The sequence below is a fragment of the Chelon labrosus genome (genome assembly GCF_963514085.1).
Source record: "Chelon labrosus genome assembly, chromosome: 7".
In the NCBI taxonomy this organism is placed as follows: domain Eukaryota; kingdom Metazoa; phylum Chordata; class Actinopteri; order Mugiliformes; family Mugilidae; genus Chelon; species Chelon labrosus.
The window spans coordinates 23,092,194-23,117,995 of NC_140343.1; the positions used below are offsets into that span (position 1 = coordinate 23,092,194).

Genomic DNA, 25,802 nt, shown 5'->3' on the forward strand with positions numbered 1-25,802 from the left:
CCTGGTATTATTGTTCCACTTTCTGTGAAAGTAATATCTCATACCTTTGGCATAGTGTGTCTTTCACACTGAAAATGCTTTAGTTCTGCAGAACTTAATTTCCCTGCAGCTTGCCTTGAAAAAACTAGCAGCTATTCTTCTGGTCATGAAATAAAGGGACTCTGACATATCTGCATGTTTTGGCCTCAGTCCACATTTTATCACACTTGCGAACTGCTCCCTTTAACTTCAGTCAATTTAACATGACCACAAACCCTCCAGCCACTGTCACGCCCCACATTCCTCTCCTGTCTTCCAGTCAGCCCTACATTTTGAGCCAGTTTTCCCTCCCCATCTGTTACCCGCCACTTGATGGCACCACCAGAGAGGCTTGTTGTCTTCCAGATATCCCCGGCTGCAAACTGACATCTCTGCAGCAGGTCGGCCTCTGTGCGTACGCTGCCTGTTAATTACAAGTGCCACTATTGTCCATGTGTCAGTGGTCAGGGGGAACGCCTCTATTCATGGAGCTATTTTTAGCCACGAAGCTAAAGTACTGTACAGCTCTGGCAACAGAGACCTAAATAGCCCTGAGTCATGCATCCATTGTCTCGTGACTCTCTGTGTGCAAAGCTTTGTCCCTCCCCACTCTGCAAGCACCAATAAGTTCTGGTTTTCTCTTTTTGCTGCCTGAAAGGGGTCTTCAACTTTTTTCCCCCCCTCTGCTATTTTTAATCCACTCAGCAGTAAATTTAGCTCTGATTGCGTAAATGGAGAGTGCTGTGAAGAATGAGCTCTCACGATGAGCCCCGTCCCTCGCAGACTCTACTACAATGGGAATTCTCCACCCATTGCTGTAACAAGATCTCCAACGTGTGCAAAAGGTCGACTTTTTTTTTTTGTAACCAGAGTTCCCATGCAGGAGTGAAGCTGATTTTAAAGGATCTTGTGCCTGCAGCTGATTTTTGAATAGCAATGTTTTGACCGTGCCTAAATTCAACTAATTCCAGGCTGCAGAAAAGGTTAGAGATGTGTCAAGTAAATACTTTAACCCGCCTGCTGACGTGCCATCAACAAACCCAAACCTTGTGTGACAGCATACTGAGCCTCATACATGCTGCCACAAAGGATACCGTGCAGCTTTATACAAGCACGTTAAACCTGTAGTAGCTGGAACACATTGAGTCGAAACCAACCTGAGAACAGTTGAGTTGTTTATTTCATTCAACCTAACAAGGCAGAGTCCTGTGAACTATCAACAATAAATATAATTCATTAAATTATAACACATAAAAACATTAGTTAGTGGACAAGTCTAGACATTGCAATGTCCTTAAAATAATATAACAATATGAAAACTTTCCCTTTTGAGTTATCAAAGTGACATGTCTTAAATACTATTAAATAAATGTGCTGGTAAAGAAATGCGCAGATTTGGTCAAATTTCTTTGAGGAATTCTTCAAGCTGAGAGCTGACTGGTCCACAGCAGCGTGGCCCAATTCTTGGAGTCTTGTCGACTGAGGCATTCTCTTGTCTGCTTTCCCTCAGTCCCGACACTTGTGCTCACTAGCACGTGTGCTCACATGATTCAGTTTCCTCTGTAGGAATCTTTCTCGGCAGAGAAAGGCGCAGTCATACGTTGGAAATCCTGGAACCCAGAGTGCTGAGTCACTCTTCCTTGGCCCACAAGTTCACCCTGGCCTGGTAAATTTCTTGTCCTGGTGAGTGTCTCTCTTCCTTGTGCTCTTTTTTTTCCATCTCTCTCTCGCTCTCTCGCTCTCTCTGGGGTGCTTTCCAAACGAGTCCAACACAGACATTAACACAGGCCTTGTGCAGTAACTTTTTCCTCCAATGCACACAATACATTAATATTCCAAGCAGTTTCAACGGTCGGGAAGGTTGATAACAGGCACCCACTGATCCAGACAGCGACTGTCTCTGCAGAATCTGTTCACTTTGCTCAGTGCAGGGTCCTTCCACAAGGTTGACTGAGGGCTCTGCAGAAGAAGAAGAAGAAAAAAAAATTACGATCTGCTGATTTATGAAATGTGCAAACAGATAATTCAGATTGCATAAGCCGTGCTGGCAACAGTCCCTTCTGACAATGGCTCTGGGAAACAATAAAGTCCGGATACTCCTGACTTATGCAGGACTGCAATAAAAAAAAAAAAGTTTACAAAGAACAGACATGAGTAATGACACTTACAGTAACAAGAACACAGTGCAGGTCCATTGGCTCCCCTCCAGGCTTCACGCCACCGAGTATTTCTGCCAGGCGCCTCATGTTGCTCACTCGCAGGATGTTGATGTCATTCTCACAGCAGAATGCCTGGATCAAGGTGAAGTGAATCTGCAGAGCCACATCTTCCTCGTCGTCTGTGGCCAGTAGACACAACACCACATTGTCTGGGTCCCTGAGGGCAACAAAGGAAAACAGGAGTCAGGAAAGGAGAAGAAGAAAAATGCAACAGCCTCAACCTCGTTCCAACTGGGCCCTCCAGAGCTAAGGTTACATTACAGTAGAGATCTCGATTATTAACTCACGCATTCAGTGACTTTGCTGCCTCGTAGACACCGACAGTGATGCAACCCTGAGGCAATGCAGAGCTCAGGACCTCCTCTAAGGCTTTAGCCACCGATTCCATCCTGAGGAAACACAAAAATTGCATACAATGAATTAAAGCCAGCTAGTGAAAACACAGCAGGGTTATTTCACATTTCAACTGTCATTCATTCGTTTAAGAGGGATGGCAGCGAACGGTGTAAAGTTGCATGTCTATTACAACTGCAACCAAGACACAGCCGTACACAGCGCTCCTGGTTATCATACGTACAATTTTATTACTGAAATAATATCATATCACGAAGCATTAACTTTAGCAAACAGTCATAGAAGAAATGAAGGGTAGCCGACCAACTTCCATGTATCTGTCAGTCTCCAAGAATATCCCATCACACACTAAATCAAATAAAACGTGTCCACTTTCTTTTTTTTTTTAAGATTCTCCAATAATAGTTGAGGAACTAACCTTTCTGTTGAGTTATCTCCACTGGTTTCTTCAAAAGTCATATTGCACATCCAAGCGGATAGGTTTCCTATAATATCCAGAGCGGAATCCTCTTGTCTTGTTCTTAGCTGCTGAGCTTCTCGCTGTTTGCCACCGGCAAGTCCTGTGTTTCCAGTAGTAAACGCCTGCGTGCCCACAGCTGATTTGCATGCGGCCACCCCATTGGTCCGTGATTGGTCACGTGGTAACATAACGTTGAGTTTGGATCCGTTCTTGTGAATATAGCGACGCCCGGCGGTCAAAGCTGGACAATAATATTTCTAGCAAACGGGCATTGTTTCGGGGAATGGCATCAAGCCACTCCTCAATTATTAGTCATGTTTGTTGTTTTAATTGGTTACGAAAGCTTCAGTGACAAGTAAGATCATATGACGCACAATAAAATTGAAATTGAAATAAAGAGTATTTTTTATTTTAGACTGCTTATTTCATTTCATTTAAAAAGCAAACAGGCCCCAGAGCTTTACAAAGACAGACATACAGTAAACAGTACCACTCAAAACCCTCTCATTATATTTATATATATATATATATATATATATTCTACATTGTTAATTAATACTGAATTCATCAAACTTACGATGCATCAAAGCAAAAGGTGTCTACCTTGAGGAGTCTAAAATATTGGATGTCTTCAGTATTAATCTACAATGTTGAAAAACAATAAAACTGAGAAAATACATTGAATCAGAAGGTGTGCCTAAGCTTTTGACTGGTACTGCATGTGTACAGATTTCTGCTCGGAGTTCTGTGGGTTCTTAAGCAGTGAGATATGTGCAGTGCAACTAACCTTCAGATGGTTACAGCAGAAATAAAGTAAATTGATAATTTTTAATGAAATCAGATATCCAAAAAGCGTTTTACAAAGGGCAACTGAACTTGTAGAGTTTTTTGATAAGACGTTTCACCACTCATCTGAGTAGCTTCAGTAACCGTTAATGGAAATTAGCTGCACCAGTTTCTGGTTGTTTTATACAAACAAGCTGGTTTCTGATGGGTCACCCACAAGAGTTTCCTATTTCAACCTCAAACTTCCCACCAGTTCTAGAACCGAAGAAGCTACTCGGATGAGTGGTGAAACGTCTTATCAAAAAACTCTACAAGTCCAGTTGCCCTTTTTAAAACGCTTTTTGGATACGTATACCATGACCTGGATGACTGAGAACCTTCACAGACACAATGAAATCAGAGCTCTGATCTGAATTTATATTTAAACTTCTGAGAAAACATTTGTTCTGTACGGAATACTATTGCAATGGCCTGAGTTATTGTCAAAGAGTTTATCAACAGTTATGAGTTATAAGTGAAAAACATTTCGTCAATCCTGGAGAACTATTAGTAATCACAAAAGGGATTGGAAAACTTCAGGGAATAACCCATGAGTCACTATATTCGCATTTCTATCTAAGAAGTAGGTCAAAACTTAACAAAAATGAATCATAGGGCTGAACTAGCACGTGATAAACTAGCATCAACAGTGTCAGCCAAGCTGACCATTAAATGAAAAGAGAGTATTTGTCATGGTTTTCATTAACATTATTCTCACATTTCTAATGTTGCAGGAAAGGATATTGTTATGTATGGCTATGTGTTTGTGCATTTCCATTTTTTTCCATTTTCCATTTTTTCCATTTTTTTCCAGGTTCCTCCCCCAGTCAGTTCCTCAGCGTCAGAGGTGGGTTTGAACAATGGCATTCATTCATGTATTCATTCATTCATTCATTCATTCATCTTTTGTACCCACTTATTCCTGTTAAGGGTCGCGGGGGTCTGCTGGAGCCTATCCCAGCTGTCATCGGGCGAGAGGCGGGGTACACCCTGGACAGGTCTCAAGTCTATCGCAGGGCTAACACAGAGAGACAGACAACCATTCACACTCACACTCACACCTACGGCCAATTTAGAATCATCAGTTAACCTAATGAGCATGTCTTTGGAAGGTGGGAGGAAGCCGGAGTACCCGGAGAGAACCCACACAGACACAGGGAGAACATGCAGACTCCACACAGAAGGGACCCAGGGGCCCATGGATTCGAACCCGGGACCTTCTCGTTGTGAGGCATCAGTGCTGACCACCTCGCCACTGTGCCGCCATATATATATTTATATATATATATTTTTTTCTTCTTCTTTTTATCTTTCAGGCACATCATTTTGCAAGTGGAAGGTTTAAAATCCTCCACTTGCAAAATGGAGTTTTTCAAACTATTGGCAGAATGATGTCTACAATAATTCTGCAAGCAGTGGAACCATCTGCGTTTCTATCCACTTGTGTAAAAATCCATAAACATTGCTGTAAATGTGACACAAAAGTGACTTTAAAAAAATAAAATTCACACTTCATTTTTTAATGTTTTTGGAGCTAAATGTGGGGAAAAATTGCGTGTTCACTTTAACATGGAAGTTTACAAACGGCGCCCCAGGAATCAATAACTAGAGACAAAATGAAAATGAATAAAATAATTGGAATGAACCATGAACAGAACTTCTCACGACAGACTCTCGAAAACTTTTCCATGCGTGTCAGTGCGCCTCTGGCGGGTGCACGTACGAATACTTTTTTTTCTTTCTGTTTTTTAAGCTCCATGTTTTCAGCGCTGACTCAGAAGCAGTTTCCATTGGCCCCCGTTCCCAGAAACCCTTCAAGACCTGACTGGAGACCAGCTGATTCCAAATAAGACCGTCATCTGCATCGTGACTGCCGGCAGGCAACGTGGCAACACTCACAGCTTCAACATTGCACCAATTCCCTGCATCTTAATCTACAGTAGCGAAGAAGACGCGGTTAGTCATTTCGCAGTGACGCGAGTGTGAATGTTGGTATTTTCTTTTGTTATATTTATCCCAAGGATGGACGTGATTTCCTCTTCTCCAGACTTGTGGGACTGCAGCTGTCAAACTCGTTAGGGCGTGCTCCCACTGTTTACTCTCAGCTCACTGGGAATGCACAGGGCAAACACAAAGGAGATGACCGAATATACGACTATATAGGCTACACTGAAATGTAAATTAAACTTTTTTTTTTCTCTCGCTCTCTCTTGCATTTGGACCGTTAACAGAGTTTGATATCTCTGGCTCCAGAGCAACTGCACATTTTGAAATGGGTCTCAGCATTGTGTGAACTTTATCCTCTTGTTATCATGTTGACTGGTTATCAGCTGGTGTGAGTTTCCCATGAAATGATGTGGCAGTAGGAGACGTACTTTGACTGCATCTGGTATGTGTGAGCGGTAAGTACCCAAACAAAACTTCCATGCACACATTTTTTATTTATATTTTTGGGGTGGGAATCTTACTTCTTAATTTTACTATTCACCTCACACAGGTTCTCGTATTGAGGGGTCATCATGGATCACAGAGGTCAACAGTGGCCCGACTCTGGACCTCACTCCCACAGGGCAAAAGACAGAGAGGGCTATTCCAGGCATTCTCAGCAGGAAAGAGAGCAGAGCTACCCACCACCAGACCCCAGAGAGAGGGACAGGCACTGGGGTTATCCCGATGTCCGCTACAGACCTCATTTCACCAGTCCTCCTGGGCAGTTTCCTTACAACACTCAGCAATACCCCTATGGCTATGGACAGCCAGAATACCAAAGACCCCAGTCAAGGTTTGCATATTTACAGTTTTGTAGGACAACCCCCAGTTACTAGTATTTTTAGTGAGTGTAATCATGCAATATAAGACAAAGCTTGAATCACTGTACAGTGTGATGTTGTGATTCTGGGGCGGCAGGTGGTGAAAAAGCCCATGTCATTTTTCTCTTCTTGCCGCACGGTGCATGTTGGAACATGCAAGGCTTCACAGATGAAGAAAATGCATGAATGTAGGGATTAGCCTGGATTCTCCTTTTTTTTTTTTTTTTTCAGGCATGGATATGACTACCCACCCCACGGCCACTGGGAGTACAGAGACAGCTATGGCTATTATGACTACTACAGAGGACAGCATGGACGCCAACAAGGTGTGGTGATGCAAAACAACTCTTTTATGTGTCATTTTCAAAGCTCTGCATAATTAGACGGGCGTTACTCTGATTAAGATGCTGCTCATTGGGGTCACCAAGACTCCTGGAGAACAGATCAGTACCAGGAGAGAAATCCCGGGCAGGAACATCCAGCAGGCGGCGTCTACACAGAAGAGTACAGGTGAGCCACGGTTAACTCCTGAGAGTATAGAAGTGTTTACTGTCTCCAGCTTCTCTGGTGTGACTTAGTCTTCAGTGATAGTTTTTTTAATTAAATTTGGAAAAATTAATCAATAATTTAAAGTTGGAGCCCCAATTGAACATTTTAAACTAATAAAAAGGTTTTAAAAACTTTTATTGCATTAATAAAAATTGTTGACATTAAACCTGTGCCTCTCTCAGCGACTATAATGTTTGTTTTTAATGGTATGTTAGTAATAACAGCTCAATAATAGAGGTCTAGTGGGTGAAGAATGAGCATTCACTGAGAAAACATGAATGTGCAAGGTAATAGTTGGGCGGCTAGACTACAAGACTGTGTCATTGAGTACGATCTCAGACAATGAAGGTAGACAGGCATCCCCAGTAGATAAAGTTGGCACGTTGCTGAAGGAGACCTCTGATGAAGACTTTCTGGGATGACCATGGAGAGGTGGAGATGGGGCAGCCTGTAGACAGAGTGACAGATGAGAGGGAATTCAAAGCACGAGGACGAGGGAACGATTGCCCGGTCGAAGGCAAGCAAATAGTTCATTGTGAAATAGAAACTGGCCCGTTAGTAAACGGCCCACGTTTACTGGAGGAGAACAGACCATGACGGGACTAATCTTTCTTTTACCTAAGCTTCATTAAATAATAGTGACAATGTGCAGTCAGAGGTGTGGAGGGACCTCTGATGGTGTTACCTGAGTAAAGTATGTTCCAACAGAACAGAAGAGAGAGAGAAAAAATCTTGTAGCTCTATGTAAATATGACTGGAGAACTTTGAACTCATGTTTGATCAGACTTTCTATGTGCTGTCATTATACCAGATATGTAATTTAGTCATGTGAAACTGTCATTCTTTCAGGTACGACAAAGGGAGAGACAGCTCCCAGCATCACCTCAATGACTACGAGGACATTCCCTCCAGAGACAATGAAGAGATTTCCTCCTATTACCTTGGGACGTTAGAAAGTTCCAAAAACTCAGGGCTATCCTCCAGCAGCTATGAGCTGAGTCAGTACATGAATGGAGCCGAAAACACAGACTCTGTTCCTCAGTCTGTTAACGCCACTGATGGAGGTGAGTGAACAGCTAAAGCAGTTTTCCCTCATGTCCACTTCACTTTGCGTTCATCCCCCTCTTCTCTTGTGCTTCATATCTCCACAGATCATGAACCTCTGCCTCAGATGTCAGCTCCTCTGAAGTACTCGATCCCTCATGCGGTCGTCAGCTTCGGGCCTGGGGGCCAGCTGATACGGGTCACTCCAGGCTTGTCGACTCAGGAGAACGTCAGCCAGCTGGAAATCCACAGTCTGGAGGTAAGTTGTTAGTGGAGATTTGTTTATGGAATAACTCTTAAGCAGCAAAGTTTTTATTTGTTTCGTAGGAACTCCACTTGGTAGTCACAAACACAGAGTAGCTATGGACCTTAGAGGTATGTTTCAGCATGCTAAACTATACACACCGATCAGCCACAACATTAAAACCACCTTCCTAATATTATGTAGGTCTCCCTTGTGCCTCCGAAACTGTTCTGACTCAACAGAGAATGGACATGGGCCTTCTGAAGGTGTCCTGTGGTGTCTGGAAACAGGATGTTGTTAGTGGGTTGAGGGGGGGTCCTCTGTGGATCAGGCTTGTTCCAGTGCATTCCACAGATACTTGATCAGCTTGGGATCTATCTCTCTTGCCCAATGAACCCCCGTGACCCTCCAGAGGACAAGCGGTTACAGAAAATGAATGAATGAATGAATGTGATAAACTAGCATCAACAGTATCAGCAAGGCTTTTACGTCTGCACAGGTCATTTTGAGCGAGACACAGGAACAGCAGCAGATGAGAACCTTCCCAGGGCCTTTAACCAGGTACAGCTTTGTCATTTGATGTGATCTTAGCAAAAGTCTTGAAAACATTTCTCCCACCATCAGACTGCATTCTGTTTTTGTCAAATCTAAAACCATTATTACTCTTGTGAATCTCATACAAATGTGTTTGAATGTTCTTTGTATATTTGTTGGTTTTCACATTTTTGAAGGCAAGATTTACACAAAGTGGATGCGATAGAGTTTGCCCACCAGAGGGCAGGCGTTTGCATGAGGGATGGAAAACTGCACGATAAGAGCTCTGCTGCCCTCTTGTGGAATCTATTGATACTGGTCTGCAGACAGAATGGAGTAAGTGAATCTCTCCTTGTTATTAGTGGTAACACCACATTACCATCAAATGAAAAGAGAGTATTTGTCACGTTTTTCATTCACATGATTCTCACATTTCCAATGTGGCAGCAAATAGTTGGGTCGGATATTGCAGAGCTGTTGATGCAGGGCTCACATTCCGATGGAAGCTGGGACTCAGACACTCCCACACTCATTGACTTCAATGACAGCACGACTGCTGAAGCACCACCATGTAAAGGTGACGACCTTCTCACAGGAAACTGGAGCAGCTTCGCCTGCGAGTCTTCCGAAAAGGCCCTACAGAGCTACACTCAGCTGCTGCTAGCTGGAAGGAAGAAGGTCTCTACATGTTTATCTCCCTCATCAACTGTTTGGTTGTTCTGCTCATAATCTTTACTGTTTACCTGCTATGGTTGGCAGCCTGGACATGAAATGTAACGGTTAGGGTTAGGGTTAATAAAGTAGGAAAGTCTAACTTTAGCTGTCTATTAATTTTTTAGAAACTTTTCCCAATTCTTTGCTTTAGACTCAAATACCAGGATATAAAATACCTAACCGGGATATTTTACCAATCATATTGTTGTTGGTTTCCTATGTGGTTTCCAGGAGGCCCTGGAGTCGGCTATGACTTGCGGCCTGTGGGGGCATGCTCTTTTTCTGGCCAGCAAAATGGACAACAGGTCATACACCACTGTTCTGAACAGGTGAGAAATGCCAAGGCATCTGGGACGCGACAGCTGCGAGAAATTGGTACACAAGTCTATACACGAGTGGTAATTTGTATAGAAGTGCTCCCTCTGACTAAACTTAGAAACTTATGGCCTGCTGTAGCGTGGATTGTATTTCTGTCAGGTCACACTTTGGTTGAGACTGAAATAAACAATTAGACAGTTGCTATGAAATCTAGAGCAGATATTCATGGTGCCCAGAGGGTGAACCCTAGTAACTCCTGACTCTCTGACTTTTCCCGTAGCACAACATGTGGACAGAACTATTGGACTGATTGCTATTCTTGTCTTCCACGGTGGAAACCACAATATCATCTGTGATGTTGGCACTGCATTAAAATTTTTAGTTTGTCCCGTCCAGTGCTTCGCTTTATGACAAAAAAAAAAAAAATAATAATTTAGCTGCAGTGCGTGTTTTGTGCCAGATTGCACTTGACAGAGAGGATTCACATTAAAGTTTTAAACCGAGTTCCAATTGTGCTCCTTGAACTCAGTTACCCTCCATACCCTGGAGTTGCCCTTCAAGTTAAACCCTTCAAGATTCGGAGTAATCATAAAATATGCTTGCGTGTTCCCACTGCATTTGGATTATTTAACAGCCAAGTAGAAACATTTAAAAGAGTGCAGTGACCTGATCACCTGAGATTTAAATGAGAGTGTAAATGTATTTATTGTTTAATCTCCTCAAACGGAAATGAAAGACTGAACTGAATTCATTAGTGCATCAAAGCAAACATTATGAGCATTAAGTTTATCACTGTGGAGCATCAGCATTTGTGTCCATATTACATGCCGACGATACGTGTAAATGAGGTGTGAAACAGGGACAAATCACACCTTAAATTCATATTTCCCTCTACCAACAGATGATAAGATCATTCCAAAAATAGCACTTAGCTGCAGTCAGAGGAGACGGAGACTCACAGAAATGCATACCTTGACTTGTGTTGCACGTGACCAGACACAAGACATCCACTCCATTCAATATTATATATATTATAGTATATCATGATTCATATCATATTATATTACAGAGACCGTTAACACTTTCTAGCAGCATGATAATTATCTCGACTGACATATAGTGAGTTCAGTTAAGTCTTCTACCCTCTTTGCACCTTCACTTCATGGAAGTGTCGTCCATTTAGAACATGCCAAATAAGGCTTGTAATAAGTGAGGGATCTATTTAGAATAAAGAGAAATGTTTGTACTGTATCATGACACTGCACTTCTGTGAACTATTTATCATGAAACCCTATCTAATTTTACAGACTATTTTGGTATCAGCCGAATGTTCTACAGGAACACTTTGTCAGGTTGTCACAAGGAGAATGTCTGGGAGATAGCCAGAATGATTTTGGTCTGTGATTTACTAGAGAAGCAGAATTTGATCCGTGTGTGGTGTAGTATCACATTAAACCTTGAAGCATTGATGATCTTTAAGTTGGATGCTCTCTGTTGCATGATGTACAGTAAAGCTTTGGTTGAGATGCACAGTGACACAAGCCGCTCTGTTGGCAGGTTTACAGGCCAACTAACTGCCAGCGATCCCCTCCAGACTCTCTTCCAGCTGCTCTCTGGGAGAATCCCTACTGTAGCAACGGTAAATATCAAGAGTAGAAAACTCTTACAAGTAACAACCTTGAATACTCTTTTATTAATTAGTTTAATGTTTCTTGTCTTATTAGCTGATATTATTTTTAATAGTGATGTTCTGTGCTCAGTGCTGTGGAAATGAAAAATGGGGAGACTGGAGGCCCCATCTGGCTGTTATGATCTCCAATGAGACAGGAGATCCAGCCGTCCAACAGAAGGCCATCGTCACCATGGGAGACACACTCGGTATAGATACTCTGACTGACTGACAGGTTGTCATGCGCAAACATACAAGCTGAGGTTTTGTGTTGCGCTTCTCTGCAGCCTCCAGAGGGCTCATACATGCCGCCCATGTGTGCTACTTGACAGCCGGCATTCCCTTTGGGGTGTTTACGCAGAAGGCAGAGAGACTGGTGCTTCTAGGCAGCAGCCAAAGGTGAGCTATACATCCAATTTGCCGATGTTCATCAGTCAAACTGCTGTTCAGACAATCATATTTCCATTTTTACTAAAAGACTGCATGTCTCACAGTTCTCTGTATTTATTGCTCCATAAATATTTGCTTTAGTTTTAGGTTGCGACTGACTGAAGATCTTCTCTCATCTCCTCTAGGCAATCTTTTAAACACTTTGCCACAAACTCTGCCATCCAGTGCACTGAGCTATATGAATACAGCCAGACGCTTCAGGGCAAATGCTTTTCAATACCATCCTTCCAGGTAGGTTCCACTTACATTAGCGCCTACTTCATTTAACAATGACTGTTGTTGTGCATTTGTAATAATTGAGCCAAAATTAACTGTATGATGGTGATTATTTCTCTGCTGTGGTCAGGTGTATAAGTTCCTGTATGCCAGTCGGCTGTTGGACTGTGGGCTTTCATCTCAGGCTTTCCATTACTGTGAGGTGATAGGACAGGCCATCCTCAGGCAGGGGGAGCCGTTCTTTGTGCTGACGAATGAGATTATTAAGGTATAAATAATTATTACGCCTTACAAACCTGCGTAATCATCAGAGAGAACCATCTCCATGGACATACTATACTGTGAGTTTTTTCTCCTGCAGCTGTCAGACAGACTGAGATACTCAGAGGGTCAGTTCAGTGAATCAGGACTAAGCGGAAATGTGCTGGAGCCCGACTGGCTCAAACTCCTGCGAGCAAGGCACCACAGTTTACAGGTGATCAGCTACTGCAGCCCTTTCATTTCACTCTACTCACGGGATATTCGGAGAGCTATCAGTGCTATACAAAGAGGAATTCTAATGTTGAGGAAAAGTATGATATATATGTAAAAATGCTACCATTAGAAACCAAGTCAGGCAGTTATTCTCTCATATCACAGCTTGGACTGAGCCAATGTTGTATTCTTCTTCACTGTTGTCATATGTATGTACTGTTTCAGTTTTATTCTTGGTATATAATTTATTGGTTGAGCTACTGCTTTGGTGCAGACTGAAATATCTCATCAACTACTAGATGAAAAATTTCACGGCTCCATTCATGAAAGAGAGAGAATATTGACCTTACAGTAATACCCTATTTTCCTTGTATTCTGCTGTGCTATGATAAGGACATTCGCAGTTTTGAGTTATAAATCTTGACAAAGCGATTGCTGTGCCATGGACTTTTGTATAAACACCACGTCAGAATGAAACGCAATACCTTAAACTTAATGCTAATATTAGCCTGCTATCATGCTAATAAAATATGATAATCCTTTAATTTATCCCACAGTGGCATGTTAGCATTGTCATTATTTCCATGCTTATATTAGCATTTTGCTTAAAGCACCACTGTACACTGCTCACATTTGGTAGCTTATAGTATATGTTAGTCTTTGTTAGACAATAAAATTACAATATGTAACTATACTGATGTTAAACCGTACTTTTATTTCTCCAGACGGGGAGTTATGACTTTACTGAAGCACACCATTCAGCTCCTGAGAGTAGTTTCTTAGCACATGAAGACAGCAAAGTGTGCTCAGGTAAGTTTTTTTTGTCACCTCATTTAATTAAATGATGCATTGTGTCTTATTTATTGTACATAAAGAATACTTTTTTTTCCCTAACAGAATCTAATTTGGACGATCTAAGCCATGGCGTCCAGAGTCCAGAGCCTGAGCTCCTTTACTACAGGGACACTGAGGACCAAGAGACCCTTATGCACCAAGCTGGAGGAAAAACAGAGGAAATGACAGCAATGTCGTGGGGCGTCAGAGGAGCTCAGGACTGGTACAAAATATGTAGCAGCGTGCCATATTCACAGCTGTCAAACACACAGATGTAAACCCTTACTTAGCACGTGGAATCCAGTCCTGGCAGACGCTGTTATGTCACTGTTCTCTCTTTCCTGCTCTGTCTAGGCCACAGGCCAATTCCTCTCCTATGCCAGTAATGGTGGTCTATCCTACTCCAGTGCCCACAGTGACAGAGAGCCAAAACATCAGTTATCATAACACAGATAGTGCTGAGGTCAGGAGTGCCTCACTACATTGTCCTCCGAGTTATCTGCCATCAGCATCTGAGGGTGAGAATCTAATGTTAGACTGCATTCATGCCTTTCTCTATTTAAATATTTACTATGGCCTGTGAGGGGAGGGGGGTCAGCTTCTGTTTGATATTTTGATTTTATTACTCCCACAGAGGCTGGGTTCTCCCCTGAGGCAGAGACGGTGAGAAGAGTTATTTTAGGTTGCACTGATTTAAAAAAAAAAAAAAAAAAAAAAAAGCTAGCAGCAGGCTTGGCTTGATGTGATCACATCTGAATCATTTTAATGAATACATTTATAGATCACTGGCTTCTATATCAAAAAAAGTTACCTTGATGTCTGCTGTTGTCTGTATTTGTCTTTGAAGATGGATACTAGGATGCTGGAGGTTGACATCAGTCATCACGAGCAAAGCCAGCAGATAGTCCCTCAAGGTTTAGAGGCTCCAGAGCAGACCAACAAGTCCCCTGTACAGGTTGGTGGGGTCCAGGCAATGCTGACACCTATTGAACCACATTTGAATCTTTTTAGAGATTGGACTCTATTATCTCCCCTAGGAGAAACTTGTCTTGGGCATTCAAGAAAAGACAGCCGACGTACATTGAAACCTCAATTAACACACAGTTACACCCAGATCTATAAATAGTAACATGCATACTGATTAAAGCACCACGTCTTACATCAAAATGTTGTTCAGATGCCCATGCACAAAGAAACTGCTTAAATCAAATACCACATTTTTTACATACATCACACCTTTTTTGTCTGTGGGATATGCAGAGTGCAAAGAAGGGATGGTTCAGTGGCTGGTTTAAATCAAAACCCAAAGATGTCCAAAAGGAGAATTCAGAGAAGGGAGCCCCACCTCAGACGGTAAGATTCCACGTTTACACTATACCTCTCAGTTATAATCAAGGTTTCCATTTGGTGATATACATTTGTGTATGTTTTCTCAGGAGCTATCACACACTACTAGCTTCTGTCCTCCTCCCCCACCTGCTGTTGTCCCTCCTTCCACGCTTCCATCCCAGCCTTCCTCTGCAGGGATAAATCCATTTTCAAGGAAAGCAGGTGAGATTTATGTAATGAGTTACATTTTGACTCCTGTGTCAGTGGTGATCTGTTATTGCTATTTTAAAATAGATGTCAACAATGCAAGTCGTAAATGTGCCACTCTTATTTCCTGAGGTCAATGACCCTTCAGGAGGAGCTGTGTCTCATCCATGTCACTGCCATTAACGTATTTGCTGACCAGCACTGGCTACCACTGTTGGCATTTTGCTGTCATTAAACTATGCAAATGTAATAGTTTTCCATAAATATCCTTGTCTTCTGCTTAGGCCAGCAGCTGGGGTAAAAAGGAGGTCATTCACCTCTAACTCAGGTAAACTAAGACCATATTTGTACCATACTGAATATTTTTAAAGGATTTAACTTTTAAATGTTGTGTCTGCAGGACCTCTGATGCCACTAAAACACAACTGTAGATATCACACCGCCCACCATTAATAGTGTTTATTTGCCAAATGATTGCATCACCTGAGCATGGAGGGACACCATGTCCATGTTTTAGAGATGACATTTCTACAGTTTGCCCACCACCATCTTGCATGTTACATACAAAAATACTCTGGATGGACTGCAGTAACAACTCATATTGCAGCAACTAACAGCTGAGGTGTGTTTCCTGAATGCTGACATCAGGGAAATTACCAGTGGGTGCAGGACATCTGGAGAAAGGGATAGCATTATTAACCCTTTATACATGAAGGATCCGAAAGGGACGAAATATGCCAGCAACACTGAGGCAATCTCATTACACTATCTTTTATGATGCAATATCTCTGCACGAAATACTACTTTAAATATGGCATACCATTCAATAAATGCTGTTGTAATTCATCAACTTCAGAAGAGTTACCTTTAAACTTCTAGGCTGAATAAGCAGAATTTGTTGCCTTGCTTTGCAAGGCTAGTAAATTATATTATATGTACATATTATATGTGCACATCTTACTATCTGTAAAGTGCAGTAGTATTAGTTTTAATTATACATGACACGTGCTGAAAAGTTAACTGAGTATGTTCTCAATTGTCATGCTGCCAAGATAGATAATGCCACATGGTGGGAGGGAGAGGGGGAGCTGCAGGAGTGGGTGGGAGAGGGGAATGGGAAAGACTTCTGCCAGGCAAACAGCCAATACCCTTTACAACCTTGTTTCCCACCCCCCAGACAGTTAAAGGACTTAACTGTTTGTAATTTTTGCAATGCCTTCATATAGCGTATAATAATACTGTCTGCCCACTGGGCTCCTTAAAATGTATATAAAACACACAGTGAAATATATACTCTTGAAATTAATTTTAGAACCACTTTTTTTATTAGTGTCACCTTGTAAAGATGTTTGGATGTAAGTGTGACACCTTTCCTTAAGTCATATGGCCTTGTATTAAGTATTAATTATAGTGTGTTTTTTGCCTGTTTATCAGTGCATTTGTACTTTAAAGTATTTTGATGCGTATATAAGTTTTCATGTGGCTGTTTTCATGACAAGCTCCTCTGATAATAGAAAAGTAATAGTCACATGTTGAATGAATGCATCGCGCCAAGAGATCGCTCGGATTCCAAACGGGAACGCTCACTTAATGTAGAGCAAGTGACAACACAGCAGGTGCTGTCTCCTTTTACGTTTAGTCTGCGCTGGCCAAGCGCGTCTCACTCACACACAGACAACCAGCACACGCATCACTTGCCAATATTGTGTCACAGCGTAAACACATTCCGAATGGATAGATTTATGAAAATCTGTTTCAAACTGCATCCAGACAATAACGCAAAAAGTAAAATGTGATTAAAGATAATGAGCTTCTCTTCCATTTTTGACAAAATTGCTGTTTTCCTAAGTGTATAAATGTCACAGGTTCATGCATTTGCTGTGTCCCATTTGTTTTAAATGACTCTTCAGAAGGCAAGCATTTGGTAGGATTTTTTTTTTTTTAATGAGATTCACGTTCAGAGTAAAATATTCACACTTTAGGTTTGTCATAACACAAAAAGAACCAAACGTTAGCACATTACATGGCATGCATTCCTGCATAAAAGCAACAACTGACTGATAGGCTAGCTTCCCTGAACCACTGGTCTATTTATATGGTCACAGTAGTGTTCCTCAGGAGCAGCGGTGGAAAGTACAGATACTTGAGTACTTTCTGCTACTTCCATTTACTACAATTCAGAGGTAAATACTGTACTGTCTATCCACTACATTTGCTTGACAGCTTTACTCATGACTTTGCAGATTCAGACTAAAAATGTGTTCCACAACAAAAACAACAACAAAGAAATCCACAATATATAATAACAGCCTGTTGATCCCAGATGGGAAACTACACCAAACTATACCAACTTTACCACCTAAGACATCAAAGTGATAAACTCAATAATACAACAAAAGACATACATTATTCTAATTCTATAATGGAACATTCTCCAGAATGAGTACTTTTAGTACTTTAAGTATATTTTGCTTTCAATAGCTACATTTGTACTTATACTTTAGTAAGAACATCATTACCACAAAGTGTCATACATTCAAAATATTACTTAAGTAAAAGACCTATGAACTTCTTGAGTCACTGCTAAGCAGTTGCCTCCCAGGTTATGAAAGGCTATTACAATATTGTGACCACTTTTATATTAGCAATTATTGCTGTTTGTGCGTCCACAAAAAGTACAGCATTCAAAACTGCCCACAGCACACCACACATAGTAAAAACAGCAGAAACCTGAGAACAAATAGGTACTGGTGAGGTTTATGTGCAATTGAAACAATAAGCAGCATACCATCTAAACTGGTCACAACACTGATGCTAAAGTGAGGTACTGAAATCTGTAAATTCAGGGATAAGAAAATAATGGTTCTTTTGACGGTCCCACCTTTATCACCAGATTCAAAATGATCAGAATACACAAACTACTAAAACAGTAGTGACCAAACATTGTCATAAAAGACCTGCATTTCCAAAATGCAACGTGGCTGTGTTATGCATATTATTAAGTGCATTGGTATTATCACTTTTAAAAGGGTCTACCGGTCTTGTAACCAGTTTCATATCGCATCGTTTAAATGTCAGCTCCAGTGTCAATGCTGTGGTGGGGTTCATTTTTGCCCCACAGCATTCTCATGGGAACCCAGTACCATAGTGAAATAGGGTGTGTGTTATACAACTCATGACGCACAATTATTATAAATACAGTAACATATATAAACTGGTGCCCTATGACCTTGAATGGGTCCAATATGTCTGGTATCTGAAGTGAACAAAATACTACAGAACTGTATTTAGATATGTAAAGATAAACGTAATCACTTCATGCCCAAGGATAGATGTGTATAGCACCTGGCCCTAAACTGGCTCAGACACTTGTCTCCCTGTGTTTCAACACATGCTGTGCAAGCTTTGAGGCACACTGGAAGGATTTGTCACACTCCACACAGACAAAGATCCTCCCAGCACAGGTCTGCTCCTGGTGAAGCTTCAGTTTTGCTGGATGGCTAAAGTTCTTGCTGCACCCCGTGCAACTGTGGGGTTTCTCTTTATTGTGGATGAACTGGTGGCGAACCAGGCGAGAAGCCATGGCAAATGCCACACCACACTCTGCGCACTTATAAGGCCGCACTCCGCTGTGAATGGCCTCGTGCTCGGTCAGGTTGGAGGACTTTGTGAAGCACTTGGAGCACACAGAGCAGACATATGGACGCACTCCTGTGTGTATTTTCTGGTGCTCCGCCATACGACTGGCCAGGGCAAATGCCTTCCCGCAGTCAGGGCAGGAGAAGGGCCTTTCTCCAAGATGCTTTCGCTCATGACGCTTTAGGGAGAGGGGTTTATTGAAGGTCTTGCCACAGTGTGTGCATGGGAAGGGCTTGTCATTGGTGTGCATGTTCCGCTCATGCTTTCGCAGGTCAGAGGAGCGAATGAAATCCTTGCCACAAGTGTCACAGGTGTAAGGCTTTTCACCCGTGTGTGTCCGGATATGCTTGCGGTAATCTGAGGACCATATGTAGGTTTTGACACAGAAAGGGCAGTGGTATGGTCTTTCGCCTGTGTGGAGCCGCTTGTGCTGCTGCAGCGTGCCTTGGTGAGAGTAAGCCTTGCCACATATATCACACACATGGGGCTTGATGCCAGTGTGAGTCTGTAAGTGACTTTGCAGGTTGCAAAACTTCTTGAAAGCCCACGGGCAGTGCGTGCACTTGTAGGGACGGTGCTCTGTGTCAACTTCACTACGTTTTTTCATTGCTACTAAAAGTCGAGGAATCTTCTCATCTTTGCACTTGTTCAGTGATTTCTGAACAGGAGGACCATTTACATTCTTCTTTTTGGTCTTAGTCCCACCTCCACTTGGAGAGTATTCTTTAATGTTGAGCTCTTTGAGCTTAGATGTCCTCTGTTTTGGGACATCACTTTGGCTCTTGAGGTATTTAAAGCAGTTCGTTTCATTCTGTTGCACAACATCCAGGGGCACTTCATTACGCTCATGCATTTTATTGGTCTCAGAATATTTTGTGCATTGTAACACTTCTCTGTCGTGGTCTTGGTCATCATTGATTTCTGTTTCTTCTTCTGCTGAAAGCTCACTAAACCTTTCGACCAGAGACCAGTTTGGTGTTTGGGGGTTCAGATAAAGGATTTCAGTGTCAGTGTTCTCTGAATGTGAATCCACACTTACATAAATACTGCCAAATGAAGAGTCAGATTTAACATTGTGAGTGTTACTTAGGATATGTCCATCTGGGGAGAAATAAGCGGCACATTGTCTTGCTTGGTGTTTCCTTTTACTTCTTTTTTCAACAACTTTCTTGTTAGACATCTGCAGGATGACAGAATTGATTTTGTCACAGTATTTTACACACACACACACACACACAGGCACAGGCACATAACTGATGCCACACAGACCCTCTTGCGATTAGTTTGCTCCTGCATTTATCAGTATCTTGAGACTATCCTACAAATGACCTTGCACCTGCCATATGACACCAGAATTTCAAAACTTCAACAAATGCCCAGCTTAGAGTTATTGCTGCCGTTTAAAAATAATTACTTTAACACAGACTGAAAACATTTTAAAGAGCAACTTACCCTGCGGTCTCCTTCCGAGCAGATCAGGTCGAGAAGATGCCACAGAAACATACCAGCCCCCGGATTTAGTACAACTCTATGGGTGATGCCCAGTGCAGTTGACGGGCGGAGTTTGGCAGCAGCCGTCTGTGGGTCAGCACCTATCGTGCAAGTCAGCAACAGCTATGACTTCTTCACAGCCGGTCTCAGCTTTCCGTCCTCTCGCTTGGCTCACCGCGTGTATATTATAGCCTGCTGAGTAAGTAGTGCAGTACAGTTTCAGAGAGACCTTCAAACTCCCCTTTAAATGTAGGAAAACGTACTGCTAGCTCGCGTTCTACTGGATTAAAAACATTTGTGATAACTTTTAGAGTACTTCCAGTTAGCCGTCAGAATGCCTGGCAGCTCCTCGCGTTGTCACAAGCAGACTAGCAATGCCAGAGTAATGTAGCCTACTGAAACGGACGTTTAAAGAAAGGGTGAGGATAGTTTTACGTAATTGAGAGTAGCCTTTGAGAACTTCCGCCATGTTTTGTGTAGCAGCTGGTCGCGCATGTTCGTGGGGTTTATGAGTTCACGCGGGCATAGAAGACTTAATGGATAGAAAATTAGAATGTATTAAACATTTACCTGATAATTAAAAAAACAACAACAAAAAAACAGTTATTAGGTTGTTACATTAGAATTCCCGGATAAAACTATTCAGCTCAATATAATTGAAATAAGGCAGACAAAAACAAAACAAAGGCAAAACACCAATAAATACATTTACAAATGTAATATACATTAGAAATTGTACCCAACATGGATAAATAATCACTCCTACAAAACAAGATAAAAACACTGCACGCTAAGAACATTTGTGAACAGTCCTTTAATTTGCATCACTAAATAAATGCTAAAATATGCAAATATGCTGACCTCAGCTGCCATTTCCGTGTGAACTGTCTGCTTTGCGTCATTAGGAGACTCAGAATGTACTGTTGACATCAGTGATGCGTTTCAGGGTCACACTGAAACGTCAGCTGCCAAAGCATGCAGCTTCAGCTGTATTTTAGGTTTACATTTTCGGATAATGGCCTCAAGATGTCGCTGTTTCCCAGTTCTTTTTATGAACTCATGACCTACAAGACTGGAAAATAACCGCCACATCACACACACGCACACACACACACACACACCTAAAAGACAGGGTAAATCTTATCCAAAAGTACATCTTATTGTGGACACATGCGCTCCTGAAGCAATACAGAATGTTCCCAATTGAATCTTTGAAAAAGAAACTAACTTCCAATGCATGCGGACAGAATGGTTTGTTTTATAATACCAAAATGTTAAACTGTAGCTGCTTGTGCCCTATTCTCAAAAAAAAGTAATGGCTTTAATTTAGTCTGACATTGAACATTGTGTGCTGCTCTTATTATTAGATGATGAAGTTGCATTTCAGGTTTTCTTCAGTTGGTGTCCTATTACTATATGATTTGGAAACATAGAGTCAGTATTTGGGAACCATTAAAACTCAGTAAAGAGCATGGACATGCACAGGGGCTATAATCAGTCTATAGTACTGTTACTTTTACTCTCAGTACCAAACTATGTCGTCATTAGTTTTGTGATTTTTTTTTACAATATTTCTTCTCTAAAATGAATCACTAACTGCAGAAAAATCTGTTACTGGTATCACAGGCCTTTAGGTAGGGAAAGGGCTGCTTCTTTTCTTCGGACATTGCCTCTCTCTTTTAACACTGAAGAGACGGAAAGGTCTTGAGCAGTCAGCCTTAATGTGTTAAGTAACTGAAAGGTTAATTAAATGGACAGCGCTGGTCTGCACTGTGCATGTTTTCCCAGGAGAGTAGATTGAAATAGGATCCTCAACAATTCAGTATTACAAGAAAGGGTTTTAAGGCACATGCTTTTAATCTCACATTTACTCTCTACTCCTTACTTCCTTCTCTTTGTACATTCCCACATGTCAATAATACAAATGTAATGGTAAATTCCACCATGTGCGCTTTCCACAGTATTGAACAGTGGCCCCTCTGTTATTCAATGGCTGTAAATGGAAGAAGTGACTCCTCATTTTAAGAACATACCACAGCCTTTGGGACTTGCATACATGTCTGTGTTCAACAGTATATTTTCTAATGCAGATCTTTAAATTACGTTGTCTCCAAATGAATGAATCAACTTCTAAGTTTCCAAAAGGTCATCTCTTTCTACACAAATCATTTGAAGTCACAAAAAGTTAAATCGGGCCGAGTGAAAACTAAAGCTGGACAGCAGGAGTTGAACCGGCCATGACTTTGCGTCTTTGTGTTTGTCAACTGGAAGCTGTCACAACAAAGCTGTGGTGCACGTTATGTAAAGTGCCTCATAGTGATGTTATACATGAACCCGGATGCCAAAGCTGTACTAACATGCAGCTTAAAAAGCATCACCCAGGAAGTCCCTATTGGGACTAAAACGATTTGGGTTTGTTGGTTTACTTGGTGTTTGTGTTTCTTCCAGACCCCCAGTCAGGAAAGTGTTTTTCCCTTGTGACTGCTTCAAACAAATAACGGAAAAGACATGTGCATGCTTTGCCAGACTGAACATAAAATGTGTTATCTTCGGTCAAAGGCTGTTCCTTGTTTTAAAATGTTATGTTAATGAATCTAACTTCGCAGGATCTGTAAGTACCATCAATGGACATAAATGAAAGTAAGTTGAATATACTTTGCTCTCCTACAGGGGCTGTCAGAGTTATGCACAGAGAGAAAGTGCTGAGTCATTTCTGAGTGGTTTCACGGTGGAGTAGAGTGTCTTAATTGAGAACATACCCGATCTGGGAATTTTCCGCAGACTTCCCGGCTGTGGAAATTGTTGGATTTGTTTCGCTATTCATCCAGTTGCATAACCTGTGCCCTAAAGGATATGGACCCAGAGAGTACCTATTTAAAGCAGCTACACTTTTCAGCAATTTTCTCATGTAGATTTTACTTTTCTTCTTTGTTTGTCTTCTTGTAATATCAATCATTTTACAAAGCAATACACTTTAATCGTTGTCATCTCATATATCTTAACCTGCTACAAAATAACTTTCAATGTATTACTGTGCTCAGTAACAACACAAGGTAGAACTGGCATCTTCAGTCAAGTATGATGAAAACATACTGTATTCGAATGCAATTATTGTCTTAATGATCAGATTTAATCACGAGTAATGACTGATTCTCTAAATCCACTCACATAATTCCTCAGCAAATACTCTCTTTTTAGACTGCTGTGACAAACATCCACAATGAGTACGCTGAAGAAAGCTGATGAGCTTGGCACTGTCAATGCTATGCAAAATTGACAACGAAAATGGCTTGTCTTATTACATAATGGAACAATCATAATAAAGTCCAATCTGAAAGCATGCCAGTAAAGAAAAACGAGATTTTAGTGGTGTTTGCCAAGAGGGTGAAGCTTCCCTTCTTAAGGTGCCACCCAAAAATGTACCATCAAATGCACAGCTTAGTCTAAGAGGAGGGTAATTGTCCTCAGTCTTAAAAAAAAAAAAGGAAGAGAAAAAAAGAAAGAAAATAAAAGCACTGGTTGTACCCACAGCTATCGATACACCCACAAATTCTCAGTTTACATGGATGTTCTTTGTGACTGCAGCAATCTAAAACTGGAGGGTACTATTCATGAATAAACCTGTCTAAGTCTAATAATTATTTTGATCTGCCATTGGCGCTTGAATCTGATGGGTACTTTCGTTCAAGAGTGTCAGATTTAGGATAATTGAAGGCTTAAAGTAAGTGCACTCATAACTAATCCATGTAGAGAGACAATCGGTTAGTATTTTCAGTTTATTAATTAAAGGTATATTCACATACATGATAGGCTATTATAGAGTTTGGTTGTTTGTTGATTGGCCATATTGAAACATAGATATATCTTAATATTTACGTTAATATAAAGGAACCTTCTTTTGGCCTCATAGTATCAGAAAGGCATAAACTCTTTACTTTTTCTGGCTGCGACTAAACACCTCGCTCTATACCATGCAACCACAAACTCACGAAGCAACATGTCTTGTTTAGACATTTAAACTATAAAAGTTTCCACTGAGGAGGCAGTGAATACCACAAGAGGGGGCCCTGCATATGGAGTTTACTTTTTAATAAACAAGACCCCATTTGAAGATGGTGTTAGTTAACTTTAAATGGAGCCGAAAGATTACATGGAGGGCATTTTTAAGGAAAAGTGTCTTAGTTTTTACAGTCTGAATGTCTGAAATATTAGCATTTTCCACTTAACTGTGTGTTAACATGACTACACCAAAACCTGCTGAAGTTTGCAAAACCACAAGCGTTGAATTATGTGGTCAGCTGAAGGAGGCAAACAGGAACATCCTACATTTGTTTTCAGGCTGCTTTTGTCACAGGACAGCATGTGGTCCACCAAAGCTCAGTGTGCAGAGCATGTCATGACCGTTGACAATGGTTAAAACTGGAGCATTGAATGCATTCTGAGTCCAAAAAGAAACTTTAAAGGCACAACTATAGCAGTATACTTTCCTAAAATTAAAGAGTGAGGTGTGGCATGGCTGTCTGTTTTTCGCTAACCCTGTAGTTGCTTGTGCGACTTCTGTAAAATTCCATTATCTCTGGCTCTGGTGTGGGGGTGGTGTTGCCCTTTAGGTTCCTGAAGGTCTTGGAGGGGGCATTGTAACGATAGGATGGGATTTTACAAAGGGGAGGAGAAAATGCAGCAAGAGGTCCAGGGAGCCCAGAAATGCAAGCAAACAGATCAACAATTAAAAACAACTATCTTTAGATTACTTTTGCTTAACACTTATCAGTTTGCAGTGATTGAGTCATTGATGGGCACGCATGTCCTTATATACTGATAGTCTGTGAAAACAACAAAGATAGTTAAAGAGGAATTTGCTTTCCGTGTAAAGACCGATTTTTGTGTCTTTTTTTGCAAAAAGCAGGGAGTCAGAGCTTTCACAACTATGTTACAATTTTTGAATTTTACTCAAAAGAACAAAATGCACTTGGGTGGCAGACACATGTACATGCGTTAAAGAACACTTGGTCCCGGGCGTGTATTAGCAACTTGACACCAGTGAGCCAGTAAAACAGGATAAGAGGGGGAAGTATTTGGGGAAGAAGTGTCTAGCCTGGTCTTGTCAGCCGCGCAAAATGAGAAAAACAGGTGAAGTTTTTACCCATGTTTACATCTTCTCGTGTTTGGGATGACTTTGCAATGCAGGTCACCTTACTTTGTTGTAGAATTTGTGCCTCTGAAAACAAGCCAAATCTTAAAGTTTGTGATTTTGTTTCAGCTTGTATGTGTCTGCAGTATGGTGTCTGCAAAAAATAAAAAATAAATAGTACAATTTTGTGTTAGCTTTGACAACTTGCTTTTATCTACAGCTGTTGTGAGTAAACGTACAGAGAAGTGTTCTCTGTACGTGATTATTTTCACT

General features: G+C 41.3%; 2 protein-coding genes across 4 annotated transcripts; one reads left to right on the plus strand and one right to left on the minus strand.

The window, feature by feature from the left end:
- Nucleotides 1-1,180: 1,180 nt before the first annotated feature.
- Nucleotides 1,181-3,446, minus strand: gadd45ab (growth arrest and DNA-damage-inducible, alpha, b). Its single transcript, XM_084548874.1, has 4 exons — nucleotides 3,010-3,446; nucleotides 2,525-2,626; nucleotides 2,187-2,394; nucleotides 1,181-1,977 (listed from the first exon to the last, which is right to left on the minus strand). The coding sequence occupies exons 1-4, from the start codon at nucleotides 3,237-3,239 to the stop codon at nucleotides 1,864-1,866; spliced, it is 654 nt and encodes a 217-aa protein (XP_084405000.1). The 5' UTR covers nucleotides 3,240-3,446; the 3' UTR covers nucleotides 1,181-1,863.
- A 2,149-nt stretch (nucleotides 3,447-5,595) lies between these two features.
- Nucleotides 5,596-16,400, plus strand: sec16b (SEC16 homolog B, endoplasmic reticulum export factor). 3 transcript variants are annotated; one of them, XM_084548028.1, is made up of 26 exons: nucleotides 5,596-6,052; nucleotides 6,207-6,278; nucleotides 6,374-6,658; nucleotides 6,918-7,012; nucleotides 7,091-7,196; nucleotides 8,085-8,299; nucleotides 8,387-8,538; nucleotides 9,023-9,084; nucleotides 9,255-9,393; nucleotides 9,505-9,735; nucleotides 10,003-10,100; nucleotides 11,647-11,728; nucleotides 11,850-11,967; nucleotides 12,046-12,157; nucleotides 12,334-12,439; nucleotides 12,555-12,692; nucleotides 12,786-12,899; nucleotides 13,624-13,708; nucleotides 13,796-13,955; nucleotides 14,087-14,250; nucleotides 14,367-14,395; nucleotides 14,580-14,687; nucleotides 14,993-15,085; nucleotides 15,169-15,283; nucleotides 15,553-15,596; nucleotides 15,669-16,400. In XM_084548028.1, exons 3-25 carry the CDS (start codon nucleotides 6,396-6,398, stop codon nucleotides 15,567-15,569), a joined length of 2,802 nt encoding a protein of 933 aa, XP_084404154.1. In that variant the 5' UTR covers nucleotides 5,596-6,052; nucleotides 6,207-6,278; nucleotides 6,374-6,395; the 3' UTR covers nucleotides 15,570-15,596; nucleotides 15,669-16,400. The 3 variants fall into 3 exon arrangements, with proteins under 3 accessions (XP_084404154.1, XP_084404153.1, XP_084404155.1); XM_084548027.1 differs by having other exon boundaries at nucleotides 5,596-6,658; XM_084548029.1 differs by lacking the exons at nucleotides 14,367-14,395; nucleotides 14,580-14,687; nucleotides 14,993-15,085; ... (1 more) ...; nucleotides 15,553-15,596; nucleotides 15,669-16,400 and having other exon boundaries at nucleotides 5,596-6,278; nucleotides 13,796-14,098.
- Nucleotides 16,401-25,802: the final 9,402 nt, after the last annotated feature.